Genomic DNA, 25672 nt, shown 5'->3' on the forward strand with positions numbered 1-25672 from the left:
TTAACCACATGTACCTCCAGCAAGATCTTCAGGGTGTTAGAAAGCTGTTTGAACATTGAAAATTGTTTTCTTTTCTTTTTAAAAAGCCATTTGCCCGATCCACCTGCCTTCTTTTGACAGAGAAGGAAACTGAGACTTCTTGGTAAGGTGATTCACCTGTTCTTACTTGGTAGGTAGGAAAGCCAGTCTCCAACTTTGTGGTTCTATGAAATCCCTTCTTCTTTTGGTTCCCATAACCCGCCCTCTCTTGCAATACCAAGCTGAGCTACCAGTTGGTCACTCTAGTTCTCACTAATAATTTTCTGTCATTTCTATTTACTTCTTTGTTCTGTTTCCCTAGACCAGTGCCTAGTAGGTCCATAAATATTTATTGACTACTTACTGTATAATCCATAGGGAGGTAGTCAGTAAACACGTTAGCAATTAGTCAGTAACATGCGCTGGCAGAGTATTGTAAAATACATTGTTACTAATGACAGTATACCCTTAGACAGTGCATACTGACTAAGCCAGAGTCTCCAATGACAGGGAGAGTGAGTTGGGGAGAAAAACACTTTGTGGGCTGGTACTTATTTGCAAGGCTAATTTATTTACTTTGGAGATGCCTTTTATGTACTGTCTTAGGGATCAAGGGTAAGTTCTCCGATGCTAGCAGAAACAACATGAACAAACTACCAGAGGCAGCTCTTTGGAAGGTGGAGTGATTTGTTAGGAGTGCAGGTGACTTATGTTTATTTGCGTGCCAGCTGGCCAGAGCTGCAATCTCACTTTTGCACAGACTGGCACCCTCGTGTTTCCAGTCTTCTGTTTCCACTAGGGCTTCAGCATTGCTGAGGAGATCCTTCCAGCTTCCCCCACTGCTCCTTTCCTTATTCTCAGGAAGACTGACCTGACCCTTCTCCAGTCTCCCAGCCTCTGAATGCTGCCCCCACCCCTTCCCACTCCATGTAGATAACCGCACCTCCCACTTCTCTGGAGTATGGAAGAGGTCAGAGGGATCACCCCTGTCTTCCCGAACAACAAGCCTACCCATGATAGACAGCAGCTGCAGGGGCCTGCCCTCCCCTTTCCACTTGGCACGGAGCAGTTCCCCTCTCCTCCTGCTCAGCCTCATTCCCGCCTGAGCCCAGCCTCCTCCGTGTTGTCAGCTTCAACTCCACTTTCCCTGCAGGGGTAGAGCGGCGCCCGCTTCCCTCTTATGTTAGTTTCCTAGGCTGTCATAATCAATTACTGCAAACCAGGTGGCTTGAAACAACAGAAATGTATTCTCTCACTGTTCTGGAGGCCAGAAGTCTGAAATCAAGGTGTCGGCAGGGTTGGTTCCTGCTGGAGACTCAGGGGAGAAACCGCCGGTGCCATCCCCGCCAGCTTTTGGTGCCTGCTGGTCTCCCTGGCCTTCCTTGGCTTGTGGCTGCATTGCTCCAGTCTCTGCCTCTGTCTGCACATGGCCTTCTCTGGGTCTCTGTGTGTATCTTTTTCTGTTGCTTACAAGGATGCACTTACTGAGTTTCGACCTAATCCAGGGTGATCTCATCTCCATTCTTACCTTAATTATATCTGTGAAGACCCTGGTTCAAATAAGGTACATTCTGAGGTTGTAGGTGGATGTGAAGTTTGCAGGGAGGAGGAGTCGGGTAGGGGGGTACTATGTAACCCACTACACTTCCTCAACTGCATTTGTTGGCTTCCCTTCCTGTCTGCTCCTCAGTTCCCAAATGCATTGGGATCTTTCTCTGACATTTTGGCTTTTGCACACTGTCACCTCCACCCAGAACATCTCAAACTTGACTGTATGTTAGAATTACCCGGGAGTTGTATTAAAAAATACTAATGCCCGGCCAAGCTCGGTGGCTCACGTCTGTAATCTCAGCGCTTTGAGAGGCTGAGGCTGGATGATCGCATGAGCTCAGGAGTTGGAGACCAGCCTGACCAACATGGTGAAAATCCATCTCTACAAAAACAATTAGCCAGGCATGCTGGTGCATGCCTGTAGTCTCAGCTACTTGGGGGCCTGAGGTGGGTGGATTGCTTGGACCCAGGAGGTTGAGGCTGCAGTGAGCCGGGATTGTACCACTGCACTCCAGCTTGGGTGACAAAGTTAGATGCTGTTTCAGAAAAAAAAAAAAAAAAATACTGACGTCCTGGTCCCACCCTGGAGACTCTGATTTGGTTGTCAGGATGTGGCCTGGGCTTGGGGGCTTTCCGAGGTCTCCCAGTGATTCTGATGTGGGGCGGACTTTGAGAGATGCATATCTGGAGCCCGCCCCTCCCCATCCTTCAGTGGCTTGGCTAACCCCTCCTCATCCAAGGCCCCTGTTTAGATGGCTCCTCAAGGAGGAAGCATTCCCTGACCCCACACGGTATGGGGTGCCCCCCCTTTGTGCTCTGACAACCCAATTTACTTGTCAGTCTCTGTCCTGTAAAGATGGAACCAGGCAGTGTTTGCTGGGGCTCAGCACATAGTGACGGTCTCCGCGCTGTGTTTCCACACTGCCCAGTGGGGAGAAAAAGGCTGCAATGAGACAGGAGACGTCCACAGGCACACACCTGGTCCTGTGAGAACTTAACAGAACCTCTCCAGCCATATCTCCAGGCAGCTCTGCCCAAGCCACCATGGCTTTCTCCCTGCCCAGCAGATGGGCCTCTCTGCTCAGTGTATTTCAGAAAACATGTAAAGCAGTTTCAGATAAAGCCCTGCCAGCTCAGGGCACAGAATGTAAATTCACTTTGCTCATTTTGCAGGGCTTGGGAGTGGGTATGGGGTGTGGGTTAGAAAATGGATTTTCTCACATGCTGTTTTCCCTCTCTGCCTCTCTTTGTGACATATATATTTTTATGGAGGTATAATTAAGATGAAGTAGATTGCACAGATTGTAAGTGTTCAGTGATTTTTGACAATCGCATATACCCACGTAACCACCACTCAAGACGGAGCACTTTCTTCACTCTTGAACGTTCCCCATGTCCCTTCAGCCAAGGCCGCCGCCTCAAGCCCACACACGGAGGCAGCGCTGTTCTGATTTCTATCACGGTTGATTAATCTTCCCTGTTCTAGAACTTTATAGAATGGAATTAATACAGTGTGTACCCTTCTGGGTCTGGCTGTTTTTGCTCAGCATGTTATTTTTGAGATCTGTCACTGCTGTGGTGTTATTCAGTAATGCATTCCTAATTATTGCTGAGCACTACTATTCAATTGTATGAATATAACAATTGTTTATTTACCATTGATAGAAATTTGGTCTGTTCCTGGGGCTTAGGTTTATGGATAAGGCTACTATGAACATTCCTACTCAAGTCCTTTTGTGAGCAAATGCTTTCAGTTCTCTTGAGTAAATGACCTAGGAATGGACTTGGATGTGTATGTTTTTATTTATGTATTTTCAACATCATATTCCACTGTGAACAAGGATGTATGAGAGTTCCAGTTACTCTACATCCTCACCAATATTTGGTATTGTCAGTCTTTTAAATTTTAACCCTTCTAATGAGAGTAAAATGGGATCTCATTGTGGTTTTAATGTGCATTTCCCTAGTGACTAATGATTTAGGTGCTTGTTGGCTATCTATGTATCTTCTATTTTTTAATTTTTTTGAGATGGAGTCTCACTCTTGTCCCCCAGGCTGGAGTGCAATGGCGTGATCTCGGCTCACTGCAACCTCTGCCTCCCAGCTTCAGGTGATTCTCCTGCCTCATCCTCTGGAATAGCTGGGATTACAGGCGCCTGCCACCATGCCCGGCTAATTTTTATATTTTTAGTAGAGACGGGGTTTCACCATGTTGGCCAGGCTGGTCTTGAACTCCTGACCTCAGGTGATCCACCTGCCTCCATCTCCCAAACTGTTGGGATTACAGGCATGAGCCACCGTGCCTGGCCTATGTATCTTCTTTGGTAAATTGTCTGTTCAAATATTTGCCCACTTTTAACTGGGTTATTCATATTTTTATTGTTAATATGCATCAGTTCTTTATATATTCTGGACATAAGTCCTTTGTCAGATTTGTGTATATTTCCCCCCCGTCTGTGGCTTACCTGTTTATTTTCAGGTAATGTCTTGTGTCTTTTTTTTTTTTTTTTTTTTTTTAAGACTAAGTCTCGCTCTTGTTGCTCAGGCTGGAGTGCAATGGCGCAATCTCGGCTCACTGTGACCTCCACCTCCCGGGTTGAAGCAATTCTCCTGCCTCACCCTCCCGAGTAGCTGGGATTACAGGCGACTGCCACCAGGCCCAGCTAATTCTTGTATTTTTAGTAGAGATGGGGTTTCACCATGTTGACCAGGCTGGTCTTGAACTCCTGACCTCAGGCGATCCACCCGCCTCGGCCTCTCAAAGTGCTGGGATTACAGATGTGAGCCACTGCGCCCAGCCCAGGTAGTGTCTTTTTATGAACATTCATATTTTATTTTGTTGAAGCCAAATTTGTCATTTTCTTTTCTTCTGAGATTAGTACTTTTTGCATTCCTGCAGGAAATCTCTGCCTATCTGAAGGTAGCAAAGACATTCTGTTACATTTTCTTCTGGAAGCTTTTCAGTTCTGGTTTCATGTTTGGGGTTCTGATCCATGCAGATTGGTTTTTGTGTATCATGTGGGGTAGGGTCCAGCTCCATTGTTTTCCCTACATTGTTTTCCCTATGGAAATTCAGCTATTTCTTATGCCTTTTTTTTTCTGAAAGCAAAAGATTAGAAAACCTACGACCCCGATGCTTCTTGCACACCTTCTGTTTTATCCCTCACTTTACTCTCCTGGGTCTAGCTGGGGGTTGGGTGCTAATGCAGCATTGCTTCAGGAAACCCTTAGAATTAGGGAGGGAGGCCTGGGCCAGGTGTGGTGGCTCATGCCTGGAATCTCAGCACCTTGGGAGGCTGAAGTGGGCAGATCACTTGAGGTCAGGGGTTCGAGACCAGCCTGGCCAACATGGCGAAACCCCATCTCTACTAAAAATACAAAAGTTAGCCAGATGTGGTGGTGCACGCCTGTAAACCCAGCTACTCTGGAGGCTGAGGCATGAGAATCACTTGAACCTGGGAGGCAGAGGTTGCAGTGAGCCGAGATAGCACCACTGCCCTCCAGCCTGGGCGACAGAGTGAGACTCCATCTCAAAACAAATAAGGATTAGGGAGGCCTGAATGGCATGTTGACTGTGCTTCGGTTTGTGAATCAGAAATGCTCATCTTGTTCAGCTGCTCCTGCTGGAAGCTGAAATGACCACGTCATTATTGTGGGCTTCCCAGTATTTATTCTTTCAACTAAAAATACGTTTGGCATGTGATATATACTGATCTGGGCACTAGGGATACAGCACTGAACAAAACAAAGTCCCTGCCCTCACAAAGGTTACATTCTAGTGGGGAAGACAGACAGTAAACAAGCAAAGACATCATTTGAGAGCCAAGTGTCATGATGAAAATAACAAGGACCACGGGTTGGTGGCTTGAGAATGTGGGAACAGTAACATCACCATGTTGGTAGGCTGGTTAAATATGTGTCTGTCATGCTGATCAGGGAAGGCCCCTGTGAGGGTGGAGCTTGTTCACCAGGACCTGAGTGATTGGTCCACGGGGAAGTATAGCCAGTACAAAGGCCCTGAGGCAGGGATAAGCTCGGGGTCTCCAGGGAGGAGAAAGGTACCCTGGGGGACTGTGTGGAGTATTACAGGTGGGGCGAGGGGTCAGAGGTGAGGTCTGAGCGTGAGGTCTGAGCCCAGGCTGGGGAATTCAGATTTTATTCTAACTAGGATGGGAAGCCATGGGTTCCAAGTAGGGGGTTGACATGATGTGATTTCTGTATATATAGTTTTTTGAGACGGATTCTCACTCTGTCACCCAGGCTGGAGTGCAGTGGTGCGATCTTGGCTCACTGCAGCCTCTGTCTCCTGGGTTCAAGTGATTCTCGTTCCTCAACCTCCTGAGTAGCTGGGACTACAGGAGGCCACCACCAAGCCCGGCTAATTTTTTTATTTTTAGTAGAGACGGGGTTTCACCATGTTGGCCAGGCTGGTCTCAAACTCCTGACCTCAGGTGATCCACCTGCCTTGGCCTCCCAAAGTGCTGGGATTACAGGCCTAGGCCACCACGCCCAGCTGTGATTTCTATTTTAATATTCATTTAGCACACAGCCTAGCACATAGTGGGTGCTAATCAATACTTGAAGGCAGAATGAAGGAAGAAAGAAGATGAGAGGGACGGTACAGGGAAGAGGTGTAGAGAAATGAGCAGTTATTAATCACCTGCTGTGTGTCAAGTACCTTCTGTATTGTGGCTGAATCAGTATGAGAAGAGGCTGGAAAAACTGTAGCGTGGAGGAGTGAGCTTGCCTGCGGCCATCCAGCTAGTGAGGGGGCAAGCCAGTGGTGACATTGCATCCCACTGAGCCTCGGGGCATCAAGGCTTAGCTACATATTGAGTGATAGATTAATTTGGGTCAGAAACCCAAAGGGTGGCATCATCTCATTATAAATCAGAGACCAGCTCAAGGGCCTCCAGGGGGCTGTGGGCACCTGCCCACCCCACCCCCCATCCCCCCACCCTCCGGCACTAGATTGTCTCCTTCAAGGTCCTGTAGTGGTAAATCTTGGATGAAACTGGAGCACTGGGCAGAGAGCAGGTTGGCCAGGCCGTTGTCAGCCTCTGCTCTCCAAGGCAAGTGACCAAGAAGCCCTATTTCAGAAGTGCCAGAAAGCCACATGATGGGGAAAAGCAGTTTAGAGTGGCGGTTAGGACTGTGGGCTCTGGAGCAGGTAGCTTGGGTTCAAATCCTGCCTCTGCCACTTACTGGCTGCTTAGTCCTGGGGAGATGACTGAAACACTCTGTGCCTCGCTTTCCTTATCTGTAAAATGGGAAGAATAATAGTACCTCCCTCGGGGTGGCGGTTCAATGCGTGTGTGTCTCACACAGTAAATGCCAGACATGATCCCACAGGGTAACTCGAGTGCCTCCTTTGTGGTGGCCCAGTGTGGACGGATCTCGTTTTCTTGCCTGCAGCCCTCCCGTAGTTCTGTAAAGCAGGCTTTACATACCTCTGGCTGACACCCTGTCACTGCAGGAGTCTGAAACCCAGGCAGCAGTAGGCCGGTGTGAAGAGTCGAGCAGACAGCCTGCAACACACCCTGCTGCTGGGAAGGAACCCCGATAGTTATCTGGCCCAGTGGGGTGGGCCAGCTGATGAGTGAGTGGAGGAAAGTTGTTTTTTTTGGAGAGCCCAGGATTGGGGTGGCTTCTGTGCTGATTGAAATAGTTACCTGCCCGGCCCTTTACTGGGCTAGTTATGAGGGAGCTGGGAAGGCAGAGTGCCCTTCTGAACACCTACGATGTGCCCACAGATGCACTGAGGTTAACTCATTTCCATCCTCATCATAACCTCAGAAGGCCCATCTTAAATGTTTGCTCAGTTATTTGTTCAGAAGCATTTGATTACATGCCAGTGATGGAGGCACAGAAAAGCACCCTTGCAGGGTGTGGGCGCCTGCAGGCTGAGGCTCCGAAGGATGAGTGACTTGCTGCAGTCCCACGGCTGGCAAGGCGGGGGCAGAGCTGGGGTTCAAGCCGTCCTCTTTTCTCTGTCCAGGCTGCCTGGGTTCCTTAGTGATCCAGAGCTCATCAGGTCTTGGGCTGATGAGCTCTGGATCACTGAGAATATTCCCACTGGATCTGGGAATATTCTGAAGAGGGTGCCTGTTAGTACATTGGAATGGTAGAGTAATGATCTGATCGGAGGAGAGACAGCAGCTGCTACTCTCCCTGACGTCCTGTGGAGTGGATGAGATAGGAAAGTCTCACAGGAGGGGCGCTACTGCTGCATTTCTCCATATGAGAAAGCTGAAGCCGAGGGCCCCCCACCGGGGCCCACAGCTAGAACTTTGTCACTCACTGTGTGTCCCATGCGTTTGCACACATCATACCCCACTCCCTTGCTGTGGAACTTAGTGGCTCCCTCAAAGAGGTGAGCCCCACACTAAGGGAGGTTTTGGTTCCCCCCCCACTTCCCAGGGAAGACCCAGGGAACAGCCAGGGTGGAGGCTGAGGGGCCTGTCTGCTGGCCCTGCTCACAGCCTCTCCCGGGAGATGCCTGAGTCAGCAGCACATTCTGGGCCAAGCCAGACCCAGCCAGACCAGGCTCACGGCCAAGGATGGGGCCTGATACAGAGACAAGAAGGGCTGACAGCAGCTGGAGCACCGAGGCCAGGGTTGCTCAGTGCTTGGGCCAGAACGATGACCAATGGGAGGAACCTTCTTGCCTGGGCTGGCCGGTGTCTTTCCCACGAAGTCCTCCGTTTCACTGCAGAGGGGCCCATGGGGTAGTGGAATCCCACAGTGTAGCTCCAAATTCTGCCTCTCCGTTTGCTGTGAGCTCCCAAGCTTATTCCTTCTCCTCTGGGACGATCAATGTCTTCTCTAAAATGGGAGTGATTCCTGCTTTGTGGTCTCGTGAAGTTTAGCAATAAAAATAAACACAACTAACATTCACTGAGTCCTGATGAGATGCCACGCAGGCCATGGATTAGCTCACGTAATCTGCGGGCAGCCCAGTGAGGTTAGTGCTGTGATATTCCCATTTTATAGATGAAAAACAGAGGCAAAGAAATTAAGTGTCTTGCTCAAAATCCCAAAATTAGAATGTTACTTTTACGTGTGAACCCTAAATTGCTTCCTGGTGTGGGTATTTTATAATATTTTTAAAAATGTGTATATGATGTGCCTGCAATCTGTAGTCTTTATAGCATTTGTAATTGTCTGCTATTTATTTTTAGTTTTTTGAGACAGAGTCTCGCTCTGTCATCCAGGCTGGAGTGCAGTGGCGTGATCTCGACTCACTGCAACCTCTGCCTCCCAGGTTCAAGCACTTCTCCTGCCTCAGCCTCCCGAGTAGCTGGGATTACAGGTGCATGCCACCATGCCCAGCTATTTTTTTTTTTTTTTTTTGTATTATTAGCAGAGATGGGGTTTCATCATGTTGGCCAGGCTGGTCTCAAACTCCTGACCTCAGGTGATCTGCCAGCCTCAGCCTCCCAAAGTGCTGGGATTACAGGCATGAGTCACCCTGCCTGGCCTGTTATTTTTTAAATTTAAATTTATTTTTATTGTTGAAACAGAGTCTTGCTCTGTCACCCAGGCTGGAGGGCAGTGGTGCAATCTCAACTCACTGCAACCGCCACCTCCCAGGTCAAGCAATTCTCTTGCCTCAGACTCCCAAGTAGCTGAGATTACAGGCACGCACCACCGCGCCCAGCTAACTTTTTTTGTAGTTTTAGCAGAGATGGGGTTTCACCATGTTGGCCAGGCTGGTCTCGAACTTCTGACCTCAAGTGATCTGCCCACCTTGGCCTCCCAAAGTGCTGGGATTACAGGGGTGAGCCACTGCGCCCAGCCTGTCCGCTGTTATTAACAGAACCTGCCCTCTCTGCAGGAGCGAATTTCTCTAACCAGTCTCTCCTGAGGTTCTTGGATAGATTGTAATTCTTGGCCACCCGGCTTGACGGTGAATTTCAGATAGTCAGGCAATAACATCCCATTTCCAGGCCCACTTGGGCTGATGTGGGGGAACCCTGTGCTGGTGTAAGTTTTCTTCGCCGAACCTTTGCGGTGGCTGCTGCTGTGCTGCAGGTGGGCACAGTTGCAAGAGAAAGTAAACACCCAAACTGGTTAAACCAACAGCGTCCTGTTGATTCAGAGCTCGTAAAATACAAGAGCCCCCCGAGCCACTTTATGATGTGCCAGAATCCAGGGGTAGGAGGGAAGCCTGGGGAAGTCACTTTGCAGGGGCCACCTTGAAGCTTAAGCTGGAGGCAGAGGTCAGGACTTCACCCGCAGGCCTGAGCCAGGCCCTCAAAGATGACTTTAAAAGCAAGGTGCCTAGTTTGGTTGGAAAACGGCAGGCTATGCGGTTTGCAATCTCAGAAATGAATGGGAGAAAGGGGGACTGATGAGGAGGGTGGGTGCAAGCCTGGGAGGCCCACTGGGCTTCCTCAGAGCCCTCCCACCCACCCTGGACCTGTCACCCCAATTAGCAGCCATAGGTGACCGAGGTTGCATCAGAGAGCAATAGAGAAGTAGAGCTCAGGAGGGTAATTTGGGCTGCTGTGCGCTGGCTTCAGTTCCTCTTTCAAAAGCTAATTGCTTTGCCTCTGGGTTCTCTGAGGACTGGGGCCTGCCCTGGAGGAGTTCCCCGTCCTCAGCTGACCTCTTAAGTGTGGAACTTGGCTTTTTTTTTTTTTTTTTTTTTTGGCTATTTCTTTTTTTTTTAAATTTTTTTATTTTTAGCTTTTAAGCAAATGTGCATGACAAGTCACCCAGAAAGATTGTTAAAATGCAAATGTCTGGCCTCTGCCCAAGAGATTGGGGCACAGAGGGTGAGGGATGTGGCCTAGGCGTCTGCATTTTTGTCTAGCACCTTCTGACCCTGCGTTGCTGGGGGAAGATTCTGCTGCAGGTGACCTGGGAGCCACACTTTGAGAAACACTGGCAATTGGGGTCAAGGAACCTGGGCCGGGCATAGTGGCTCATGCCTATGATCCCAGCACTTTGGGAGGCCGAGGCGTGTGGATCGCCTGAGCTCAGGTGTTTGACATCAGCCTAGGCAACATGGCTACATCCAGTCTCTATTTAAAAAAAAAAAAAAAAAACCTGGGTTATGGCTCAGGATTCACTGAGAACAGCAGTGACCACAGAGGTGACCTGTGTACACACATGCATATGTTTGGTACATATATGGTAAAATATATAAGACAACAGTGTCTGTGGCTGGCACAGCCTCTCAGAAGCTATAGCTTTTATTGTTGCTAACCTTGCTGACCCATGTTTATTAAGCCAGACACACTTTTGATGAACTCATTTAATCCTCATAATGACCTGTGAAGTGGGACTGTTAACAGCCCCATTTTACAGATGGGGAGACTGAGGCTCAGAGCTGTGAAAACCCCTACAAGGATCACCCAGGGGGGTGTCCAACACTGTAGCCTTCACCAAGAGCAGGTGCTGCCCTTCACTGAAGCTGAGCTCTGAGCAGCTGTCCTCTCCTCTCTAGATGGGAGTAATAGTGTCTTCCTTGCTGTAGGGCTATGATTTAAGGGTTTAAGCAAATAAAGTGTTTTGAAAATAACTTAGGAAGAAAAAGAGGGGCATTTTTGAAAGTCAGCGATAGCAAAGACTATCATGTCTTCAGCTGTTACTGTGTGCTAAGCATGGGCTGTTTTGCCTTATATAGGATATTTTCTCCTATTGTAAAATAAACATAAAATTTACCATTTTAGCTATTTTAAAGTATACAATTCAGTGCATGAAGTACATTCACAATATTGTGCAACTACCACTACTCTGTAGTTGCAGAACTTTTTTTTTTGTTTTTTGTTTTTTTGAGATGAAGTCTTGCTTTGTCGCCCAGCCTGGAGTGTAGTAGCGTGATCTCAGCTCACTGCAACCTCCGCCTCCTGGGTACAAGCGATTCTCCCACCTCAGCCATCCGAGTAGCCGGGATTACAGGTACATGCTACCAGGCCCGGCCAATTTTTGTATTTTTTAGTAGAGATGGGGTTTAACCATATTGGTCAGGCTGGTCTCGAACTTCTGACCTCAGGTGATCTACCTGCCTCGGCCTCCCAAAGTGCTGGGATCACAGGCCTGAGCCACCGCGCCCAGCCAAACTTTATCATTTTTGCTTATGAGGAAACTGAGGCACAGAGAGCTGCCACTCGAAGGCCACACAGCTAGTAAACTATGAAGACAGAACTTGAACCTGGACAGAGTGACATCAGGCTGAGAAAACCCCATCTGGCCTGCAGAACTTTTTTTTATCACCAGAAAAAGAAACGCCTCACATATTAGCAGGCACTGCCCAATTTCCACCTACAGTGAGCCCCGATCTGCTCTCCGTCTCTCTGAGTTTGCCTGTTCTGGCCGATTGACATAAATGGGATCATATGCCATTTGTCCTTTTGTGTCTGGCTCCTTTCACTTCACTTAATGGTTTCAAGGTCCACCCATGTCATGGCATGGAACCAGCACTTCATTCCTTTTCATGACTGAGTAACATTCTGCATGGATAGACCATGCTTTGTTTATCTATGTATCCATGCATGACCATTTGGGTTGATATTTGATATTTTACTGTCTATGTACTGACCGCGTCCATATATTCATATGCAGGGTCTTGTACTGCTTGAAGCAGACCCATGAGGGCAGGTACTGTTATGACTTCACAGAGGAGGCATCTGTGACTCAGGTGAAGTGACTTGCCCAGGGTCACAGAGCAGGGATGGCAGATGCAGGACTCAAAACGATGGCTTTCTGACCCTGGAGCCCAAGCAGCAGTTAATGATGTATTCTCTTGCAGCTCCCAGGGCCCTGTATTACCCTGCAGTGATGGTACCACAGATAAAACCTGGCTGTGGCCTCTTGGAACCATTTGAAGATTTTTTTTGTTTTTGAGAGGAGTCTCGCTCTGTCGCCAGGCTGGAGTGCAGTGGCATGATCTCTGCTCACTGTAACCTCCGCCTCCCCGGTTCAAGCAGTTCTCCTGCCTCAGCCTCCTGAGTAGCTGGGATTACAGATGCATGCCACCATGCCCAGATAATTTCTTTCTTTCTTTTTTTTTTTTTTTGGAGTTTTAGTAGAGACGGGTTTCACCATGTTGGCCAGGATGGTCTTGATTTCCTGACCTTGCAATCCGCCTGCCTTGGCCTCCCAAAGTGCTAGGATTACAGGCGTGAGCCACCGCACCTGGCTTGAAGATTTTTTTTTTTTTTTTTTTTTTTAGGATAAAAACGATGCTGGGGTCCTGATCCTCAGACCATTTAAGTCAGAATCTCTAGAACAGCTGTTCTCAACCAGGGATAATTTTGCACCCCTCTTCCCCAGGGGATATCCAGCCTTGTCTGGAGACAATCTTGGTTGTCACAGCTGGGGGGTGGGGTGCTCCTGGCATCTGATAAGTAGAACCCAGGGATGCTGCTAAACATTGTACAATGCCCAGGACACCCCCTGCCTGCTGACAACAAAGAATTATCCAGCTCCAAATGGCAATAGTGTCAAGGTTGAGAGACCTTGCTTTAGAATTGGGCCCTGGGCTGGACACAGTGGCTCATGCCTATAATCCCAACACTTTGGGAGGCCGAGGCAGGCAGTTCGCTTGAGCCTAGGAGTTCAAGACAAGCCTGAGCAACATGGCAAAACCCTGTCTCTACAAAAATAAGCAGGATGTGGTGGCACACACCTGTAATGCCAGCTACTCGGGAGGCTGAGGTGGGAGGATCACTTGAGCCCAGAAGGCGGAGGCTGCAGTGAGCCATGATGCCACCACTGTACTCCTGCCTGGGTGGCAGAGCAAGACCGTGTCTCAAAAAAAAAAAAAAAAAAGGAGGGGGAGGGCCTGGGTGTCAGTATTTTTAACTTCCCATTCTAATTGGCCAGGGCTAAACAGAGCTTCTCAAACTTGATAGTGCACAAGAATCACATGGGCTCCTTGTAAAACTGCAGATCTGGGCTGGGCAGGTCTGGGGTGGGGCCCGAGGTGCACTGCATGTCTAACAAGCTCTCCAGTGATGCCAACGCCCCTGGCCCGCACTTGGAGTTGTGAGACTAGAATATAGCTAAAGGCATCCAGGCAGCTGGACTAGACTCTCACTGTTTTCTCTTTTTTCTGTCTCTTTAAATTTTCATTTAAAAAAAAAAGTTTTCCTTCAGGTAGGGAGGTAGGAAATGCAGACTTGGCAAAGGTTGAATCTGTTGGTTGCTGAGACTATGAGGCTTTGAAGGGAGAAGCAATGAGGCTGCCGCAGGAAAGAGAGGAGCTGTGTTCACAGCATCGTGCAGTGATTCACAGCCCAACTGTCCGCGCCAGCCTCCCGCCCAGCACTGAGAGCTTGCAGCCCCTTCCAGTCCCCAGCCCTCCTGGCCGCGAGTCTTGGGCTGGCTTGCCCAGTAGCGATGACTCAGGCTTTCCACCTGTAAAATGGGTGGGATGCTCTCACCACTGCACCACCCATCCCTGGGGCCAAAAGCCCCCAGCTGCTCCCCAATTTCGTCAAAGGCAGATCTTCAAAGCCTGAACCTGCAGCTGCTGTTCTTGCTGCTAATAAATCTCATTTGTGGCAGCTCAATTAGGAAATCATCACAAAACTTTGATATTGAAAGAAAGGATTAATAACCCAGCCCCTGTGGGAGAGATTAGCAGCTTCTGTGGAGAGGTCTTTGTAATATATCCTTGTAGCCGGCAGCCCCTGGGGCAGCGCTGGCAGGTGGGTCTCTGGGAAAAGAGGGTGCCTGGGCTGAGGTGGGGGTGGGAAAAGCCATCAGGGGATTGGTTTGAGTCGCTGCTGGGTGGCACTCTCGAGGTGGAGTGTCTGGAAGCCTCTGGCTGGTGCACGGCGACTCCTGAAATGTTGCCAAGTGCGTCGTTGCTCCATTGAGTGGCCCCAGCAGATGCAGGGGGATGCCAGTGGCCTGGAGGCCCAGGCAAGGCAGGAGGGAAGGGTTAGAATTGGGCCGTGGGCCTCACGCGGTTGCTGCCCAGGCTCCCGGATGGGGAGGTCCGCAGGCTCCTGGCATGGAAGGGGCTGGCCCTCTGCCCAGTTCTCTGGGCTTGGGGAGGAATGCCAAGAGCTCAGACTGACTCACCCCAGGGGGCGGGCCTGGCCTCTTGGCCCACGCTGGAAGGAGAGAGGCCTGAGGAGGTGGGGCCCTGGCTGTGGCTGGGATCTGTTTCTCGCCTGCCCTGGGAAGGTGGCTGGAGCAGGTTTTCATTCTTTTCTGCAGCCTGGCTTCTGGAATAGGTGGCTGGCTAGTTAACCTAAGAGATTGGGCTCTGGAGCTGGAGAAACCTGCTTTTGAGGGTTCAAATATAAGCTTCACCATGGATCCTTGGCCAAGCGGTGACTTTACTCCTCTTAGCTTTGGTTTTCTCCCCAGTCAAATGTGAATCATTTTAATACTTCCTTCCTCAGAGGGTTGCTATGGGCATTCAACTCTAGCACTCTGGTTTAGTGCTCAGCAGAGGCCTGTCCTGTTCCTCCGTTTTTCATTTATTAAAATATAGATGAGGACATAGATGTAAATAGATGAATTGAGAATACATATTGGGAGATACACACATATTCATATCCATTCATCCACCCACCCATCCACCCACCCATCCATCCACTCACCCACCCATCTGTCCATCCACACACCCACCCTTCCACTCATCCATCCACCCATCCATCCACCCATCCACCCATCCACCCATCCATTCATCCATCCACCCACCCATTCATCCATCCACCCACCCACCCATCCACTCATCCATCCATCCACCCATCTATCCAACTACCCACACACCCACCCACCCATCCATCCATCCATCCATCCATCCATCCATCCCCCCACCCACCCACCAACTAGTACGTTCTCCTCCTAGGTTCTCAGCACTATTCCTGGTCTAGGCTTACAGCAGTACACAAAGCAAAGCCCCTCCTTCCTGGGCTTATATGCTAGTAGGTTAAAGATGAAAGAAGATAAACCAATACAAGCCACATATAATGTATCTGAAAGTGAAAAGCTCTATGGAGAAAAGCAAAGTAGGACAGAGAAAGCAAAGGTGACAGAGAATGAGAGAGAGGGACTGGGCTGGGTACTGCTGTTTTAACTCTCGGGAGGGGTTGGGGTGGGTTAAATAAGCCTCCCAGAGGAGGTGACAGCTGAGTAGAGACCTGCAAGAAGTGAAGAAGGGAGACATGCAGGTAACTGGGGAGGACAGACACTAGAAAGTGCAGATGCTCAAAGGTAGGAGTGTGCTGAGTATGTCTGAGAGACAGAATGTTCTAGAAGTGTGGCTGGAACAGAGTGAATGAGGGAGAGTTCTAGAAAAGGACATCATGGGGGTTGATCATGGATGTCTTAAAGACTATGTTAAAGATCATAAATGAATTCCAAAGTCAATATGTCTAAACCCTTCAGGTACTATATCCTAAGCTTAGCATACATGATGCCTTTGTGTTTTGGCTGACATCAAATGTACAAAGAAAGGATATACTTTAACAAAGGAAACCTCTTATAAAGAAGTTTATTTGCCCATCCCTTTATAAAAGGATAAAGAAAACCAATTCTCATGTACCTGTCCTCCTTATAAGGGCAACAGGCAGCCTCTGGCTTCCTGTAAGGAGAACAGGCCTCTGTCCCTTGATTCATGAAAACGAAATGTGTTGTTAGAGGGAAGTCCCTTGATTCATGAAAACGAAATGTGTTGTTAGAGGGAAATTAGCTCAAATGACTTAGAGCACTTTCACAAGGCATAACATTTGTACAGTCATTGACTGTCAGGGGTGATGGTTCCACATTTTAGATAACAACAGGTGACACAGGTGGGCAGAGCATGTCATATCTCAGTACCATGAAATCAGACCTCCTCTTTTGAGCGGACATCTCCCCTTATCACAGTGACTTCTCTCTCTTTTGCCTGCAGCCCAGCGATCTGCTCACGAGCTGCCCATGGTTGAAAGACAAGACACGGACAGCTGCCTGGTCTATGGCGGCCAGCAAATGATCCTCACGGGGCAGAACTTTACGGCCGAGTCCAAAGTTGTGTTTACTGAGAAGACCACAGGTCAGTGGATTTTTGAGCTCTTTCTCTGTCCCTCAGAACCATGCAAAAGTGACCATCTCTTTATTCTATACAACTTGGTTTTGCGGGGTAGATCCCACCGTGCAGTTTTATACCCTGCTCTTTTTACTCAGCGTGTCTTCAGGGATTGTGATGGTCATACCGTTCACCATTGCATGAATGTGCCATTCTGCATTTTAACTCTTCTAGGTCATTTTGACGGAAAACGAGATTATCTCCCACCCTCAACCCTTTTTTAAAAATTACTTTTTTATATAAGGAAGGAAATTTTTAAAACTTTTTGCTATTATCAAGAAGGGAGGCCAAACAGCACAGTGATAAAGCATGCATACTCTGGCCCTGGATATCTTGGGTTCAAATTCTGGGTTTGTTATCTGCTTGCTTTGTGATCCGAGGCATATTACCTAACCTTTCTGTGCCTTAATTTCCTAATGTATAAAATGATAGTAACAAAATGTCTTATCCCATAAAGTTGTCATGGAGGTTAAATGAGCTAATACATGTCACGTAATTGTAATAGTGCCAAGTACAGCATAAGCCAATTAATATTGGCTACTTGTATTTTTATTATAAGTAGTTCTGCAGTTAATCAGCTTATGCTTCTAGAATTAATTAATCTTGTACATGAATCTATATGTATATCTTTTTAGTTTATTTAGGGTTTATTCCCAGCAGTGGAATTTTGGCTAGTTATTCTGAGGACTTTAAATACATATTGCTAAACTACCTTCCGGAAATCTACAAATTGAAGTTGTCATCATGTCAGTCATAGTTTCACCCCCATCCCAGAAATACCATTTTTTTAAATTAAAAAGAAATCATTGTGGAATTGGTACTTCTTTCTACTTTGCATTTCCTTGCTCTGAGAGGCATAACGTTTTGTTTATTCACCATGTATATTCTTTCTTTGGTGTACTATCTGTGTCTTTTTCAGTGGGTATGTGGTAGAAAAGATGCTGATCTGAAGTAGGAAAATATCAGATTAAGCAATAATTAATGAAACAAATGTGTTGTTAGAAGGAAATTAGCTCAAATAACTTGGGACACTTATTTTGGATACTAGAACCAATTTTCTTTTTCCTTAATAGACATGATTTCAGTAGGTTACTTCAAAGGGGTGTTGATGTTTGTCTGTTTGTTTATTGTCCTTAGAACAATCTGAGAATATAACGGGTGAGTTCTCCAGTTGGAGGGATTGTGCAGTGCACAAGGGCCCCTCCTCTGAGGGCTGCCATTCAAATTGGATACATCACCAGTTTACACATTAGTAAGACAACTTCTGGCAGGGGGAAGCAGACTGTCTCAGGCAAAGAGTGCTTCTTCCAGTCTCACACAAATCATCCTTTTGGGATGGGCTGGACATGTGACCGGGGTGTGATAACTGCATTCTCACAGTTGGAAGCATAACGAGAGGCAGAATTTATTTTAAAAGAGTTTGATGATGCCTTTGTGAAAAATAACAAAAAAGGTATTAAGTAAGGCTGTGGCAGTGGGGAAGGGAGATGCAGGGATGGGTCGGGAGTGGTTTAGAAGGCAGACGTCACTGAGGTTTGATGGGACGTAGTGGTGTAGAGAGGCATTAAGAATGCAGGTGGCTGGGACAGGCACCAGGCAGGCTGCGTGCCACCCAGGCTGCTCTCCTGCTCACTGGCAGTGTCACCTGTGGAAACTCTTCCATCATCTATCCCCTGAAAAGGAGGGACAGTGACAGTGCCTACCCGCAAAGGTAAGGTCTGAATGAATTAGAGCAAGTAGGCTTAGCACCAGAAGTGCTCGGTAAGGGGCAGGGGCTGCTGCTGTTTTTCTGGAGCTGCTGTGGATGGGGAAGGGGAAGAGGTTGTGTCGAGATTGTTTTGTTCATGTGGTGCACTTGGCCAGCTGAGATTTAGCACGTAGGAGAGGAGGTCTGTGTGGGGATGAGGTTGGGCTGGGAGGACGGGTTTCATTTTAGAAGTGGAAGTGTTGAGTCTCATGTACCCATGGGCCTTCTTGGATGAACCATGATCTCACCTCTGTGGAAAGGCAAGAGATTGGGAGGTACGTGGCCACGTGGTCTAGACTAAGAAACCAAATCCTGGCTGCAGATGTTGTCTTGGGAGCTGTCAGCAATGAGATCCAAGGTGAAGTCCTGGAAATTGGCTCTGACCTCCCAGGATGGCCTCCAGTATGAGAAGGGGAGGCTTAGAAAACTGAGAGCCACATCCTTTAAAGGTGGCAGAGGAGGAGCTGCCACAGCAGGAGGAGGAGAACCACGGGAGTCTGGTGACCTGGAGACCAAGGGAAGGAAACTTGGGAAGGGTCAGCAGAGGCAGTGCTATGAAGGTCACAGAGCCCGAGGTCAGCCTGAGAGTCCGGTGAATGGGGGGCCTCTGGTGATTTGAATCACATGCACCCAGGTGGCGGTGAGTTGAGTGAGCTGAGGAGAGTAGCGTTGCTTGAGGGATCGGAGGTGATGAAGTAAAGTCTGCTCCAGGCAAGAAGACTGCACCAGCAGTCCCCAACCTTTTTGGCACCTGGGACCAGTTGCATGGAAGACAGTTCTTTCCAAGGGTTGGGGAGATGGGCTGATGGTTTCAGGATGATTCAAGCACATTACATTTATTGTGTACTTTATTTTTATGATTATTACATTGTAATATGCAATAAAATAATTATACAACTCACCATCATGTAGAATCAGTGGGAGCCCTGAGCTTGTTTTCCTACAACTAGATAGTCTCATCTGGGGGTGACGGGAGACTGTAACGGATGATCAGGCATTCGATTCTCATAAGGCGTGGCACAACCTAGATCCCTTGCAAGCGCAGTTTACAATAGGGTTCATGCTCCTGTGAGAATCTAATGGCAGGCTCATCCGACAGGAGGCAGCGCTCAGGCGGTAATGCAAGCGATGGGGAGTGGCTGTCAATACAGATGAAGCTTCGCTCTCTCGCCCGCCACTCACTTACTGCTGTGCACCTAGTACCAGTCTGTGGTCTGGGATTGAAGACCCCTGGTCTATACCACATTTTTAGCCTCAGCATTATTGACAGTTTGGCCCAGATAATGACTTGGCAGGGGCGCTGCCCTGAGCACTGTAGGATGTTCAACAGCATCCCTGACCTCCACCCACGTGACGCCAGTAGTGCGGCCCAAGTTGTGACAACCAAAAATGTCTCCAGACCTTGCCAAATTTGCCCTGGGGGGGCAATATTGCCGCTGGTCAACAACCACCGTTCTACGGCTTAGAAATTTTCAGGAAAGACAAGGAAAGGAAAAGAAGAGCATGAGGGAAAAATCAGAATCAGAGTCACCTTAAGCCTTCCCCTGTGCATCTCAGCAGTTCAGGCCCAGCGTCTGCTTGGCGGAATGCCTGCACAGCTCCCCTGAGCTGTCCTGCAAAGTGGGGTGCAGGGAGGAGGCCTGGCCTCTGCCTGCTTTGCCTTGAGGGGCTGATCCAGCCACACAGGGCTCTGTTGGCTGAGTGGTCTCTATTTACACTGAAATCTTTTTGTTGCTGATATAACTGTGCAGGGAAGAGTTTGAGGCTGCATCCTACGAAGTTCCTTATGGAGTTAGGAGCCAGCCAGCTTTTAAGCACTCTGGGAGTTTAATTATTCTGAAGCTATCTAAGGGCATCAATTAAGCATTTGTGGAATGAATGAATGGCATTTATTCTCTAGCTTCTATTCTCTTGGTTTCAGAAGAAGTTCCATATTTACCTCTTGAAGGCAGGAACACACAGAGCCTGTTTCAGCTGTGAAAAGTTGGCTGTTAAGAACAAGAGTAATAATCACAGCTCCTATTATTGGCCACTGCCTGCCACTTTCCGTGTGTGGTCTCATCTAAGCTGGCACCCGTGGGAAGCAGACAGTTTAGCTTGGAGAATCCAGGGGACTCGTCCACAGGTGATATTCAGCATTGACCTGTCATTCAACCTCTTTGGGCCTCCGCTTCCCTGTCTGTAAAATGAGATAGTGACAGTCTTTCTTTCCTAGAGTTAAATATGTAAATAAGCAGCATGCACTTAGTGCTCATGGGATGTTCATCGTTATTTTTTGAAATGGGGTCTCACTATGTTGCCCAGGCTGGCCTTGAACTCTTGGGCAACATAGTGAGTTCAACATAGTGGACTCCAGTGATCCTCCTGCCTCAGCCTCCCATTTGGGATTACAGGCATGTGCTTTTGTTATTATTTTTACGGTCTTGCGGTATTCATTGCTCAGGACATAGTCATCATTCAGTTGACACATACTGCCCCAGGTGCTGGCCTAGGCTGGGAGAGATTTGGGGGGCTGTAACCCACAGTGGTCACCAGCACAGCTCTGAGGTCGGATGGCCTGGGTTCAAATCCCTGATCTGCATTTAGTAGCTGTGTCGTTCTGAGTAAGTTACTTTACCTCTCTGAGCTGACATTTCCTCTTTTGTAAGATACAGATGATGATTTACTTCTCTTGGGAGGCAAGATTAAATGGGATTATACAGGTTGGGTGCTTTGCATAGGGCTCAGAACATTGAACATGCTCATTAGATGTTAGCTTTTTTATTATCATCATTATATTTTGGCTGTAGAAAAAGATAAGACTTTATCTCATGGAAGCAAGAGACATTGAAAAACAGTAATAAGTACTAATAATGAACATTATTAGTAATTTAGTAATTAGTAATTCATTAATAATGAACTACGTGCCAGGCCTTATTCTAAGCACTTTCTATGTGCTAGCTAATCTGATCCCTCATAAGAGCCCTAAAAGATAGACTACTGTTTTCTCAATTTTACTGATGAGAAACTGAGCACAGAGAAGTAACTTAGTGAAGATCACACAGCTGATAAAGGGCAGTGGTGGGATTTCACCTCAGGCAGCCTGGCTCTAGACCCCACACCTTGGACTCTGCTATTCTATGCTTAAAAAGCTTAGAACCAGGTTAATTTGGCATGAAGACCCTTCAGCTGCTCTGAGCCACAGGCTTAACCATTTTGTGGTGATAGAGATCCTTGAATTAACCACTTCACCGCTCTGGGCAGCAGTTTGAATTCTCCAGCGTGTTTCTGGCATCAAGAGGATACATTTCTGACCCTTTCATGCCTAACTGAAGAATCCCAGGTGAATGTAGTTCCTGGATTAATGACAAGAGACAATCGGGGGTGTTAGAGACACGGTGGGCTTCTCTGCGGGGGATGTCTGGCTCTCAGGGCTCTCTGCAGAGAGGGGGCTCACCTTGCATTCGCTGGTCCTGCTCTTTTGACCCCAAGAGCTCACCTCCCAGCCCGGGCCGCCTTCTGCAGGGGGAATCCCTGTTGCTCAACTTCTTTTTTCCAAAACTCATCCCTGTTCCCATCTCCATGGACATTTGGCCAGCAAGGGCTCTGCGGGGCGGGGCGGAACAGTTGAAGTTTTCCAAGGAAGGGGAATCCCAGCTGTTTCTCACATTAAGGAAAGGTGACAGCCTCCTGGGCTAATCTTAGCCCCGAGTTTGGTCATCGGCACCACCAGCTCCAATGTTCTTTTTATAGCTGTCGACTAAAATGGAATTGGCAGTTTCCACTCCAGCAAGATGACAAATTGGAGAGCAGTGGAAAAACAGTAGGAGAGGGGCAGCGTGGTGTTTCTTAAGTTAGAAAAGCTTGGTGTTTTGGAAAATGGCATCTTATTTATAGCAGCAATAATAATAATGATTATTATGTTATTTGTATTACTATTTTTGATTATTTTTGTGACTTTCAAGAGCCTGTGTGATCTGGCCCCTGCCCATCTCTCTGACCTCAGCTTTTTTGACTCTTTTGCTGCCACTTGGCCATAGCAACACCTGGCTTCACTCTGTCCTCAAACACCCCAAGGCCATTTCTGTCTCAGGACCTTGGCTTTCTCAGTTTGCTCTTAGAATGTTCCTCCACCATTTCTTTGCTTCTTTTCTTTTCTTTTTTCTTTTTTTTTTTTGAGACGGAGTCTCGCTCTATCGCCCAGGCTGGAGTGGCGTGGCGCAAGTGTGCGATCTTGGCTCACTGCAAGCTTTATCTCCCGGGTTCACGCCATTCTCCTGCCCCAGCCTCCCGAGTAGCTGGGACTATAGGCGCCCGCCACCACGCCTGGCTAATTTTTTGTATTTTGTTTAGTAGAGATGGGGTTTCACCATGTTAGCCAGGATGGTCTCGATCTCCTGACCTCGTGATTTGCCCGCCTCGGCCTCCCAAAGTGTTGGGATTACAGGCGCGAGCCACTGTGCCTGGCCTCCTCCACTATTTCTTTTCAAGCCTGCCGCCTCCTATTCCTCCCAGTCTCAGCTCAAAGGTCACTTCCTCCACGGGGTCCTCCTTGACTGTCATTCTGAAGTTGTCCGGCTTCCCAGACACCTTGTCACCTTCTGTGCCACTGCCCGGCTCTGTTTTCTTGGTGGCACTTAGCACTGTTGAAATCACCTTGTCTGTCTGTTCATTTATCACCTGGTCTCTCATGCTGGACTCTTAGTTCCTTGACAGCAGAGTCTCAGTGTTTGCTGCTATATCCTCAGCATCCAGAGTGGTCCCCAGCACATAGTAGGTGCTCATTTGTGTTGTTGAATGAATGCATCTCTTTTAGTTGTCATTCCAGCCCTGAGAAGCAGGCAGCATTATCCCCATTTTACAGATGAGGTAACTGAGGCTCACAGATGTCATGCGCCCCAGGTCAGCCCACAACTGGTGACAGAGGTGGAATCCCAAGGCAGCATTTGTCATCAACTTGAGTAATTTTTTCTAGTCATGTCAGAGAGGACAAAGAGAAACCAAACAGAACAATCAGGGTCTTTCCTATTTATCATTCTCAGTAATTGCTGCAAAGCCATTTGGATGTTCTCTGAAATTTAAAAAATGTGTAACCCTTCAGGCAAAGTTCACGCTGGGAAGTCCAGGCTGTTCCTGACTTCAGTGGGAACCCTGGCCCTTGGCCACGGGGCCTCAGGCGGAGTTGGGGGTCCCAGCAAAACATTGCAAAACAGGAAAAAATCTAAGGACACAAAAATAAAAGTGATGTGGCAGCGGGAACGGGGTTGCCATGGCTTTGAGCGACTCGCTGCGCCTGGGTGGGATCCAATGTTTTGGAAGGTTCCTTCACATGACACAGAGTTTTGGAATTTTTCGGCTGGTAAATCCTTCTTAATTCAGGCCCCCAGGCTTGGCCAGCTAGCTCCCTGGCTCTGTGTGTCCCGCGGGGGCGTAGGTTGGAAACTGGCCTGCATCAGATTACTCAGCTTTGAAACTTAAATTGTTTGAAGAGAATTTTTTGTTTTGTTTTGCTGGACGATTTTCTTGGAATGGTCTGATGGCAGAGGCTCCCATCACCTGTCCAGAGGACAAATTGATTTTTTAGAAAGGACGCGTGGGTGGTGGAATTCCCTGTTTCCCACTGAGTCATCATATCCTGACATGAGTCATTTTATTACTTGGAGGTCCCCAAAGGTTGTATTTTGAGCTTTGTTTAATAAATATAAATGCATGTGCTTAAAATAATTTTTTTTTCCTAAATTAAGTATTTTTCCAAGAATTCGTGCCCTGGAACAATCGGAACCATCTTAGAGCAGACACCTGCTCTTCCCACCTGTTTCTCTCCCTGGGTTTGGTTGTACCCGGCGTGATGTTCTCTGAAACAATAGACCTGGTATGGGAGTATCTAGATGGGGCTTCCCTCTGGGGAATGTCAGGCTCCAGGCAGAGCTGGGGCATGACTAAGGCTCTCCGGACCTTTGCCCTCTGTGACTCATGTCCCTGGTGTCAGTGGCCCCCCGGGCTGGAACCCATCACTTACCCACAGCTTTGCAGGGACACAAAGCTGCTCTCCAGAGATGCGATCCAGACTGCAACTCCGAAGCTGCCGTGGAGATAGAGAAAATGGTCTCGTTTTCAGGGAACTAAATATTGCCTAAACTTGCTCCCCTGCATTGAAGAACAGGCTTTTAAGTCCAAGAATCCTGCAGTTCATTACGTTTGCATCCATTTGAAGGAGGCCGCAGAGAAATGGGTTTTTAGTTAGCACACTCGTTGTAATCTAAGCACTTCCACCATCAGAGATTGTTCCTGGTGCCAAAGGCCTTTGTGTAATTCCCACTTCAAAAGCTGGATTTTGAATCACCCGGCAGACTTGGCCTGAAGCCTGGATTGGCCTCACACTATGTACCCTGGGACTCAGTTTTCCCATCTCTAAGATGGGGTTGGTGGTGTTTTAGCAATAGAAGGAGATCAAGGAACTGAAAGTATCGGGCACATAGTAGGTGCTCAGAAAACATCAGCTGCCCTTCTACCTGCACTCTGGGAGCCTGATTGACTTCACACAGGGTTCAGAGGGCAGAGCCATGTTGGTTTCTTGTCTGGGAGAAGAGTCCTTCTTGGCGAGGTGAATTTCTTTCCTCTCCTTACCCTAGAGCCATCAGCCTCCTGGAGTCATAGCCTGGCAGCTGGAGGGAGGGTAACTAATGGTCTGCTTCCTCCCCTTCCCCATTTTACAGATGGGGAAGCCGAGTCACACGGTGTGGTCATTAGACTTCTTTGAGGTGACAGAGTTCGTCAGTGGAGGGCTGGGCCTGAAACCCCAACTTCCTGGTTCCCAGAGTAGCTGGCTGTCTGGAATGTGTGGGGATCATCCACAGATGACAGCTTAGGGCCGAGAAGAGTCACGTCTAGGGTGGAACAGGGGAGGAGCTGAAATCCGGCCTCTGTGTAAGATTGACCTTGACTGAGCATCCAAGCATGCCCTTTCAGGCTTGCTCCACTCACTCAGCCCCCCAGTGCTTCCATGTTCATTTCCCAGGTGTTTACTGAGCACCTACTATGTGCAGTGCCATGCCAGGCACAGGGGACACGTGGCAGGTGAGGTCCCTGCCCTTGGGAGTGGACAGTCTGAAACTTGTTTATAAGCAGGACATTTTCAGATGGGGAAAATGCTATGAAGCCAGGGAAGCCAGGTCACAGGCCCAAGAGAGAAAAGGGTGTGGAGTTAGGGGGGAAAATATAGGATGTGCAGTTAAATTTGAATCCCAAACAGTGAATTTCTTTAGTAAAAGTATGTTCTATACAATGGCAAGGAGTTTGGGACATACTTGTAGTAAAAAGGTATTCGTTGCTTTCTGAAA

General features: G+C 48.2%; 1 protein-coding gene across 8 annotated transcripts in view; it reads left to right on the forward strand.

Annotated features, from left to right (window-relative positions):
- Positions 1 to 25672, forward strand: part of NFATC2 (nuclear factor of activated T cells 2) — a 154485-nt gene that overhangs the window by 73073 nt on the left and 55740 nt on the right. For all 8 annotated transcript variants that reach the window (XM_063634203.1, XM_055266585.2, XM_055266589.2 and 5 more), the window contains exon 6: positions 16433 to 16573. In XM_063634203.1, the coding sequence (XP_063490273.1) occupies positions 16433 to 16573 (141 nt within the window). The remainder of the gene's footprint in view (positions 1 to 16432; positions 16574 to 25672) is intronic.

The sequence above is a fragment of the Symphalangus syndactylus genome, chromosome 24, assembly GCF_028878055.3.
Source record: "Symphalangus syndactylus isolate Jambi chromosome 24, NHGRI_mSymSyn1-v2.1_pri, whole genome shotgun sequence".
Taxonomy (NCBI): domain Eukaryota; kingdom Metazoa; phylum Chordata; class Mammalia; order Primates; family Hylobatidae; genus Symphalangus; species Symphalangus syndactylus.